The sequence below is a fragment of the Urocitellus parryii genome, chromosome 2, assembly GCF_045843805.1.
Source record: "Urocitellus parryii isolate mUroPar1 chromosome 2, mUroPar1.hap1, whole genome shotgun sequence".
Classification (NCBI taxonomy): Eukaryota; Metazoa; Chordata; class Mammalia; order Rodentia; family Sciuridae; genus Urocitellus; species Urocitellus parryii.
Window position 1 is genome coordinate 11,618,153 of NC_135532.1, and position 10,642 is coordinate 11,628,794.

At 49.1% G+C, this 10,642-nt stretch overlaps 1 protein-coding gene across 1 annotated transcript; it reads left to right on the forward strand.

Moving 5' to 3' along the window:
- Positions 1 to 1,729: 1,729 nt before the first annotated feature.
- On the forward strand, positions 1,730 to 2,791 carry LOC113190133 (G-protein coupled receptor 183-like). Its single transcript, XM_026399292.2, has 2 exons — positions 1,730 to 2,209; positions 2,564 to 2,791. Exons 1-2 carry the CDS (start codon positions 1,730 to 1,732, stop codon positions 2,789 to 2,791), a joined length of 708 nt encoding a protein of 235 aa, XP_026255077.1.
- Positions 2,792 to 10,642: the final 7,851 nt, after the last annotated feature.

Sequence of the window (10,642 nt, forward strand, 5' to 3'; positions counted from 1 at the left end):
GATTTTATTATGCAAAAGTCCAATGGCAGGCAAGACCAAGTTGTGATGTAGGAGGTAGGAGAGGGGTTAACCTGGGGTGGGGATAGAGGTTGGGGGGGCTCTGGAGAGCTCCAGGAGGCTGATGGGGTTGTGATTCCCAATCTGGGTGCCACTTGGTGAAAATCCTCCATCTGTTCTTTTAAAAATGTGTACACAGTTTCATGTGTATGTGTTCTGTTAGAGATGGGGGTGATTTTCCCTGCCCTGGAATTGGGGTGGACCGTGACTTCCTACACTGATAGAAGGTGGTGAAAGTGATGAAGTGACACTTCACAGGCTAGATGAGGAAAAGTGACCCGGTGTTTCAAAAGAGTATGTCATAGAAATTTTGAGGTTCAATAAGGCCAACAGATCAGCAGACAATTGCCTTTACAAAAAATTGGTTGCTTACAGCCCCCAGGAGGAGAGGGCATGCCATGCCATGCTGGGTCACATGGGGGAAGCACCAGGTGGTCAGGTGGCAGAGGGAGCAGAGGGAGAATGTGAGCAACAGTCGTTTCTTGTGGTTTCCTGGGTAAGCAGGCTTAGGATTGGTGAGTTTGAATCATTTCAGCGGGCTCTGAATTCATATCACGGGTGCTGTCCCTAGTTGTTGGGTACCTGGCCTAAAGGGCGAGAGTTTGAAAAAGGAAGTGGTTGATGGGAAGGGCCCTGAGTTTTGTTCTGGATGAGTGTGCTGATGGGCAAGTCGGACTAGCTCTAGGAATTGGCTGACCTGAGAGGGTTGGTCCCTTCACGGTCAGCAAGACCCAGAGATGTCAACATATCCAATGCAGAAAAGATGGTTAATTTGTGCAGCTTCCACCATTTTGGGAGGCCTCAAGTTGTAGGTAAGAAGTCTAATTATCTGCAGCTGCCGTGCCGAGAAAGCCCAGGTCTCGTGGACAGGCCGTGGGCAGCTGCTTTGGTTGTAGCCCCAGCGGAGCTTCCAGCCAGCCTTGTGCACCAACCACCTCACATGGGACTGAAGTCCACCCTGGACGATTCCAGCAGCTCCCAGCTTCTGTCTTCTCACCTGAGATTCTCAACATGGGGGAGCAAGGAGGGCCATTCCCACTGTGCCCTCTCCAGCACCCAGGCCCACAGAACCCAAGAAGGCCATAAAATGTGTCTTCAGCTACTATTTGGGGGGTAATTTGTTATATGGTGTTTTAGGCAGCTTTTTCGCTGCTGCGATCTAAAGACCCAACAAGAACAAACTTAGAGAAGGAAAAGTCTATCTTGGGGCTCAGGGTTTTAGAGGTCTTAGTCAATAGACGGCTGTCTCCATTCTGTGGGGCCTGAGGTGAGACACAACATCCTGGTGGAGGAAAGCAGCTGGGGACATGGCATCAGGAATGGGGTGGGGGACAGAAAGCGGGGAAGGGGAGGGGAAGAGGGAGGCGGAGGGGGAGGGGAGAGAGAGCACTCCATTCAACAAGGCCAAAATATAAACCTCAAAGGGACACCCCCAGGGACCCCCTCCTCCAGCCACACTCCCCCCTGCCTCCAGTTAGTCAGGGGATTAATGCACTGATTGGGTTAAAACTCTCATACCCCAATCATTTTCCATGGGCATGTTGCCTCGGCAAAAGTATCCATTATCACTACTCCAGGGGCATAACTCTACAGGTACGATATTACACATTTTTTCTTTTCTTTCTTTCTTTCTTTTTTTTTTTTTTTTTTGGTCTCTGCAGGGATTTCTGAGATGGCTTCAGACATGGCTGACCCAAGCAGTCTGCCCTACAGTGCCAACTCCTGCCTTCCTCACCTCCCACCCCGGGGGGCCAGTGTGGCGCTCTCTCTGTTCTACACAGTCCTCTTGGTCTTCAGCGCCCTGGGAAACATCCTTGCCCTTTGCCTTGCCTGTCAAAAGGACAAGAAGATCAACTCAACAGGTGTCTACTTGGTCCACCTGGCTGTGTCTGACCTCCTGTTCTCCTTGGCCCTCCCAGGGAAGATCACCTATTACGTGCTGGACTTCAGCTGGCCGTTTGGGGACGGGCTTTGCAGGCTGACGGCGTTCATAATGTACCTGAACACCTATGGGGGGGTCTACCTCATGACCTGCGTGAGTGTAGACCGGTACCTGGCAGTGGTCTGTACCCATCAGAGCCAGCGGCTCCGCAGCACTGGCCGGGCCAAGCTCATCTGTGTGGCCGTCTGGGTCTTGGCACTTCTGCAGAATGTACCCTTGCTCCTGACCCCTATGGCCAAGCCCATGGCGGGCAAGCTGACCTGCATGGAGTATGTCAGCGTGGAGCCCATCCTCGGGCTGCCCGTCATGGTCCTAGCGGCCTGTGCTATAAGCTTTTGCATGCCGGTGGTGATCATACTGTTCTGTTATGTGAAGATCGCCTTGAAGCTCTGCAGCACAGCCCGGGAGAACCCCCTGGCCAGCGAGAAGGGGCATCCCCGGAGGGCCTGCCTGCTCACACTGGTGGTGCTAGTGGCCGTGGTCCTGTGCTTCAGCCCCTACCATCTCAACGTCATGCAGTTCATGGTGAGAGAGATGCTGGGACCATCGTCCTGTGCTGAGCAGAGGGCTTTCACACTGGCTCTTCAGGTCACCGTGTCCTTCATGAATGTGAACTGTGGCATTGACCCCATCATTTATTTCTTTGCCTCTACACGTTACAGGAAATGGCTTCTTGGCATTTTGAAGCTCGGAGCATCCTCTTCCTCCTCCTTCTCCTCCTCCTCCCCAGGAAGAGCATCCTCAGAAACACAGACTGGAGGCTCTGTCACCATATTGGAGAACCAGGTCTAACCTGAAACTGGCTGGATGACCTGTATAGAGCAGGTGCCAGCACTTATAGGCCTGAAGCTTACACAAGTTTTTTTTTTTTTTTTAATGGTGAGAGGGGGGTAGGTAGACTCTTTAAAAAAATAATGCAAAATAAGAAATACAGGTTGAGTACTCCTTATTTGAAATGCTTGGGTCCAGAAGTGTTTCAGATTTTGGATTTTTTTGGGGAACATTTGCAGATACATGAAATATCTTGGAGATGGGACCCAAATCTAAACATAAAACTCATGTATGTTTCATATACAATTATATAGATAGCCTGAAGGTAACTTTCTCCACCATTTTATGCATGAAATGAAGCTTCATGGTGTGAAATTTTCTACTTGTAGCATCGTATGGCACTCAAAAAGTTTCAGATTTTTGGAGCATTTTGGATTTCAGATTTTCAGATTAGGGATGCTCAATTAGTACAAATTAGTTCCAGAATCTTGGACGGGACCATAATTGAGGTGCTCTGAAGCTTAAACTGCATCAGCCTGGGGAAGAATGTGCCTCTCATGCTCTCTAGGGACTGACAGCGGAGCTCCTCAACCTTTGACAACATACATGGCTTTTTTCTAGGAAAAGAGTGTTTCCACAGTAAACACAGGCAAGAGTGAAAGAATAGGCTGAGTTCTAGGTCAACAGTGTAGAATGTTTCAGATTTGGGGAGGTGAAGTGTTATAAAGAGCAAAAGCATCTTCTGTCTCCCCCCAGAACTTCTAAACGTTTGGAGCTAACATTTACTAAATGCCCAGGCTGTTCTGCAGAAGTCAGAGGAACAGGGAGGAGGTCCTCGGGGTGTCAGCGGGGCACCCCTGCAGAGGCCAGGGAGCGCAGCCCCTGGTAAAGGACCTTGTGATTTCTTTTGCATGGTTCAGCTGTGGTTGAAGGACAAAGCCTTCATGTATTGCTTACGTGACTGGGAACCACGTGGGGCAAAGGGAAGAAGCCACGGAAGCAGACGTAGTTGTTTCACATTTGTTTCGTGTGTGTCGGGCTGGACTCATCTATTTATGTGCTATTCCTGTTAGATCTCCTCAAACTTCATTGCAACCTCACGAGTCTAAAACAGTTCCCAGAGCATTTGTACCTGGTCAACTTTGCTTTTTGTATAATAAAGCTATGCTCCTCCCAGCCATGGTCAGTGCGGATGTCTATTTCAGCTACAGGCCCCAGTCCTTCCTGTTCATTGCCAGCATGGACGTCCCCTCTCCTGGACAGCCCCTCACTTGCCCTTCTGTCCCTCCAATGCTCAGGGTTCCAACAGGGTCCTCTGTGAGTCTCCCAGTCAGTGTCACCCTGGAATTCCCTTCTGGTCCTGGAAGTCTGTTCTGTGCATCTCGAAGTTTTGGACCACATTTTAGACACTTAAGTCTCTTTCATGTGCTTCTGAGTGGACAATGTCTCATCCTGTGATGTTGTGATATGAGAAATAGATGCTTGGCTTTTTCCCTGGTGCCTGGCACAGAGTTCCTGAAGTCCCTGGAATCCAGGGTGACAGAGGAACATCTTTTGTTATTCCAGCCTCGTCCCTGAGATGATGCTGATGAGGTGACCCTTGCCAGGACCTTGAGGGTGGGGGCTGGTTGCTGGAGGACCGAACCCTGTGATTGGAGGATGGGAACTATCAGTCCTAGCAGCTGACCTTCACGGTGCAGGGGCAGTAGGGGGTGGGCGGAGCCAGAGATTGAGTTCAGTCACTAGTGGCCAGTGATTTCATCAACCATGCCTATTGGTGCTGGTGTGTCCCCCAAAGGCTCATGCGTTCAAGGCTTGGTCCCTCAGGCAACAATGTTCAGAGGTGGGGTTTGGGGAGGTCCTGGATCCTGAGGGCTCTGACCTCATTGTGGGTTAATCCACGGATGAATTGATAGCTGCGTGGATGATTGGGACGCGATGGAAACTGTATGAGGTGGGGACATTCAAGGGAGTGGGTCCTTGGGGGCATTCCCTTGGGGACAATATCATGTCCTCGGCCCCTTTCTCTTCTCTCTGTGCTTTTCAAGCAGCTCTGTTCCACCACTTTCTTCTGCCATCCCGTTCTGCCTCATCACAGGCACAAAGCAATGGAGCCCGCTGACCATGGACCGAAACCTCTGAAACTGTGAGCCACAATAAACCTTTCCTCTGCTAAATCGATCCTCTCAGGTATTTTTGTCACAGTGATGACAAACGTACTAACATGCCTGTGTAACGGGACCTCCATGAAAGCCCCTTCAGAATTATCTGAACAGACTTAGAAAGAGCAGGTACCTGCTGAGGGTCTCTGGTGTTGGACTTTGGACATGGGGAAGGGAGCAGCTTCGGGACAGAGGAAAAGGTGAAGGTGGACTGGAGGAAGCATGGAGAGAGTGGCAGAGAGGAAGGTGTCATGTAATCGGGCCCCACTTGCCCCCAGAATGTCACCAGAGGGTCTGGCCGGGCCAGAGACATAGTCTCACAACAGCACCAAGCAGCCCCGCTGTTAACCACGCTCAGACCCTCGCCACCTGGGTTTTCCTCCGTTCTTCCACCACAAGTGTGTCTCTGATCTTGATGGCCTACTGAGATTTAACAGTGACATCAATCACCGCCACCCCCGTGACATTAATCACCGCCAGCTCCTGAAGATCTGAGTAGATCTGAGCAGAAGAGAGGATAGAGCTTTCCAAACAACAATTGCACCGAAGTTAAGCAAGCACACAAGACTTTACTCAAGACCATTGCTCTGGGGGACAGAGGCCAGAGCTCGATCAGAACGACACAAAGGGCTGGAAGGTTTTTAAGGGCTAAGGTGAGTTAGTGGGAAAGTCCTGAAGGGTAAGCAGTGGGAGTCGAAGGTCATCTGGGTGTGCTAGTTGGCTTTCTCTAAAGGCGAAATAAACACTCATATCTTTATAGTGGGAAGAAGTTTTGGAACTTGGGGCAGTGTGCCCACCCTCCCTCAGGGACTGAGAGTTGGGGGTGTGATCTTCCCTGATAACTGCATTTCAAAGAGGTGCTCACTGTCCTTGAGAAAGTCTTTGCTGGGTTGTAGAGGATCTACAAGCCAAAGACAGAATTTACAATAGCAGGTTTTCTAAAGTAAATGCACCAAGAGAGAGAAGGTCGGGGCCTAGAGTCAGGAAGAAGCCCGTTGAAAGCTTAGTCAGGTGAGCCAGAGGGGAGGCCCATCGTGGTCCGGAACTCTGGACATAGCCAGTGTTTGTTGGCACCTACAGGGTACTCAGTCCTGCAGTAGGTTCAGGTGGTACTGCCAATCTGCCGGTGACAGCTGCTCTCCCATTCACTAGTGTTTTCAACTTTCCAGGCCCTGGACGAAGCCATTCACGGGAATGATCTTTTTGTATTTCTCAGGACAATTCACATGGGTACCACTGTTACTGCCACTCAACAGGTTAGGAAATGGGGATACCCTCGAGTGCCACCGGGAGTAGGCAGCAGAGCTGGGGCTCAAATCCAGGCCTGTCTGACAACTAAGCCCATGTTCAAATTCACATTGGTCACTAATAGGTAGTGTGAGCAGGCCCCAAGCTCATGAAGACATTGGTGTGACCCATGGAGGGTCCTAGAGCCCGAGGCTTTGTGGAGCTGGTTCTGTGACAGCCTGCCCAACACAGTGGTCATTTGGGTAAGCTTTGGAACAAAGCTTCTCTAACTTGATATGCACAGGTACACATCACCTGGGTGGTTGGTAAAAGGCAGATTCTTCTAGATCTGGGTGGGGCCTGAGAGTCTGCATTTCTTTTTATTTTTTTTAAAAAAAATTTTAATATTTATTTTTTAATTGTACACAATGCCTTTATTTTGTTTATTATTTTTATGTGGTGCGGAGGATCGAACCCAGGGCCTTGCACGTACTAGGCAAGTGCTCCACCACTGAGCCCCAGCCCCAGCCGGAGAGTCTGCATTTCTAACAAGCTTCCAGGGGATGCCGATCCTGCTGGCTGAGGGGCTGTGCTCTGAGCCCCGAGGTTTCAGAAGACATGAAGTTCAGATCTGCTGGGCTGTTTCCTTCCCTGCTTCATTCCCATACCAACCATGGTGCCTCGATTTTGTCTGCTCATTGGAATCATCTGGGGAAATTTTTTAAATCCTGATGCCTGTTGGGATCCCATCTCCAGGGATTCTGACTTAGTTGGTCTGTGGTGTGCCCAGGGCACTGGGGTTTTTCAGAGGTCTCCAGTGATTCTGATGTCTGACCCGTTTTGAGAGTCAGGGTCCAAAGGATAGAAGAGATTTGAGAGACATCTTGAAGGGGAAACCACAAGAGGACACCTTTATATATAATATATAAAATCTACATATAAAAATTGAGGAACAATGGTTTGGGGTGGGGACAAAGCAATGAAGGAAACAAACCCCGTTAGCTATAAATTCCAGCTGGACACTGGCAGGACTGATGTTTCTTTAGGGATCATCTGTCTTTGCTCTGAAGGCCTCCAGTTGATAAGACGAGGCCCATCCTTCACCCCAGTTATGGAGAGTACTCTGCTTCACTGAAGTCTACCAGTTTAAGTGGAACTGCAAACCAGACAAATGAATAAAGAATCCCTTCATTATGACATTTGCTCTAATGTTAGACCCGCTGGGCACCATGGCCGGCCAAGTTGACACATGAAGTGAACCAAGGTCAAATATTTATGGTAACCCAGTCCAAGGTGGGCTTGGGAGCATGACAGCCTGGTTTTGTAGAACAGGAAGTGGGGAGGTACTGAGATCACTGAGGTGGCTGGCCTAGGGCAGGGAGGTTCCCCTCACCCCTGTACGCCTTCATCATCCCCAAATGACCCAAGTCAGTGAGTCGTCCACAGACTTCTTGGAAAAAAAGTCGCCTTTCGGTTAAATTGCTTTGTTTGTTTTGCGGATGATGCTAATCTGACCATGACAGGGCACAGAGCAAGGTGGGACACCGAGTGAGGTGCCCATAGTCATCACTCGAGTCCCGCCAGTTCCCCTGTGAGTGAGGAGGACGTGCTCAGAGACACACTCTGCTCTCAGAAGCTTGCACCTGGAAAGGGCAGGGGCCGCCCGAACCTCAAGGGTGCCAGAATCGGGACTGGCCCCACCATAACGCATCTCAGTCCCTGCTTCAGGCTTGTGCGCCTTCTCGTGGCCGGAGTGGGGCTCTTGGTCCATGCAGAAGCTCCCGGGTAGGCCTCCTGGCAGGCAGACATCCCCCCACCCAGGGCGTGAGGTCTTGGTTGGGCTGACATGGCTTGACACCCTGCCCCCTTGGCGAAGGTGTCCATGTTGACAGTGGGCAGGTCTGACCCAGCCACTCCCAGGACCTGCAGGGACCTGGGCACGTGGGCCCTGCCCCTCCTTGGATCCCCTGTCAGTGTGGGGTCTTCATCCCCATGGTCTCCGCCGAGCTGCTCCTGGGAGAAGATGTGCAGGTCCAGGCCCTTCTCCTGGCCAGCCTCTGATCTGTCACCCGCCGTCTTGGATCCTAGAGCTGCTAGGTCACACAGCAGCATAAACTCGATGGCTCTCGACGACGACAGAAACTTAGGACTTACCATCTCACGGTTCCGGGAGCCACAAATCTGAACTCGAGGTTCGGGCAGGGCTGTGAGGGAGAGCTTGCTCCAGGCCTCCCCCTGGCTTGGGGAGCTTGCTGTCCACCTTGGCCGTTCCTAAGCTTGTAGCCCTGTCCCCCACCCCAGTCCCCACCTCTGTCACCATCTGGTCTACCCCTGTGAGCACATGTCTTCACAGGACCGTCACGTCTTCTCATAAAGACATCAGGCCTCTTGGTCAGGCCTACACTAAGGAGCTCGTCTTTACCTGATTACAACGGCAAAGACCCTCGTTTTAGCTAAGGCCACCCTCTCAGGAACCGGGCTAAAGACCATCAACTCCTGTTGAGGGACCCATTTCAACCATAACACTCTCCATTTGTGAACACCCCTCTTTCCAGAACTTTCTCTTTCTGAGTCTCCCCTGATCCCTGATCCCTCTCTGGCTCTCAGCCCCACACTGCAGCTGAGCCCACTGCAAAGATGAGGAGGGGGCGTCTATTATCATTATTATTATTTGATGCTGGGTATTGAACCTAAGGGTGCTTTACCACTGAGCTGCACAGCCAGTTCTTTATTTTATTTTTTAAATTTTGAGAGACAGGGTGTTGCTAACTTGTAGAGGCTGGCTTCAAACTTGTAATCCTCCTGCCACAGGCTCCTGAGTCCCTGGGCTTATGGGCATGCATTGCCATTCCCAGCAAAAGGGATCTGCTTTAGACACTAAGTGACTGATCCAGCATCCCATTCATGGAACACCCAACAACTTCAGTTACCAACAAATATACTTCTATGGCAACTTTGAAATAAATATTCGTTTTTAGAGTTCTATCCTTTTGAGAAAAATAACAGGTGAATGATTAATGACAATATTTGTTAATTAATGACAATATTAATGACAATAATATTGATACATTAATATTCTTTTTTTTTTTTTGGTACCGGGGATTGAACTCAGGGGCACTCGACCACTGAGCCACATCCCCAGCCCTATTTTGTATTTTATTTAGAGACAGGGTCTCACTGAGTTGTTTTAGCACCTTGACTTTGCAAAGGCTGGCTTTGAACTTGTGATACTCCTGCCTCAGCCTCCTGAGCCACTAGGATTACAGGTGTGCACCTGCACCCAGAGATATCTTAATATTCTTAAAAAAATGTTTTTAGTTGTAGTTGGACACAATACCTTCATTTTATTTTTATGTGGTGCTGAGGATTAAACCCAGTGCCTTTCACATATGAGGTGAGCACTCTACTACTGAGCTACAGCCCCAGCCCTAATATTCTTTATGATGGTAAATTATATAATAATCTCCAGGTTATGATTTTCAACCTATTTTAATGCACTGGTATTGTTCAAACCCCCATCTTTGTTTTTGTTCTAATTAGTTCTACATGGCAGTAGAATGCACTTGGACACATCATACATAAATGGAGTATAACTTCTCATTCTTCTGGCTGTACATAATGTAGAATCCCACCAATTGTGTAATCATATATGCACATAGGGTAATAATGTCAATTCATTCTACAATCCTTCCTATCCCCATACTTCGTCCCCTCCTCTCCCTTAACTCCTCACTGTCCAATCCAAATTAACTCTATTCTTCCCTAGCCCCACCCCCACTTATTGTGAATTAGTATTCGCATATTAGAGAAAACACTGGGCTTTTGATTCTTTGAAATTGGTTATTTCTCTTAGCATAATATTCTCCAGCTCCATCCACTTACCTGCAAACGCCATAATTTCATTCTTCTTTAAGGCTGAGTAATCTTCCATTGTGTATATACACCACATTTTCTTTATCCATTCATCTGTTGAAGGGAACCTAGGTTGGTTCCATAGCTTAGCTATTGGGAATTGATCTGCTATGAACTTTGATGTGGCTGCATCACTGTTGATATTGGTTTTATTAAAATATTTGCAGAAAGAGCTGGGGTTGTGCTCAGTGACAGAGCACTTGCCTAGCATGTGTGAGGCATTGGGTTCGATTCTCAGCACCGCATATAAATAAATGAACAAAATAAAGGCCCATCAATGTCTAAAAGAAATAATAAAAATATATTTGCAGAATATTTTACTATTCTGGAACTTACCAAGAAGAGTGTAACTTCTGGGGTTGTTTCTCAGGTCCTGTCCAAACAACCCCATGATGAAAGGGAAGCATCAGAGTGTTTATGTCTCAGGGTTTCTCCAACCTGTTGTGTGGGCTCAGAACAGAGGAAGGATGAAGGCCAAGGGGGTCCCAGGTTCAGGCCTTTAATGAGGCTCTAAGTCCCAATTCCTGGGACAGTGGCCATCCACCCGGCAGAGGCCCAGGGGATTCTGCCG

Excerpts from the sequence above, each read along its gene's own strand:
- LOC113190133 (XM_026399292.2), top strand. The coding sequence starts at position 1,730 with ATGGCTTCAGACATGGCTGACCCAAGCAGTCTGCCCTACAGTGCCAAC. Across the intron at positions 2,210-2,563 it reads TCTTGGCACTTCTGCAGAAT|AGGGCTTTCACACTGGCTCT; the intron begins GTACCCTTGCTC and ends TGTGCTGAGCAG.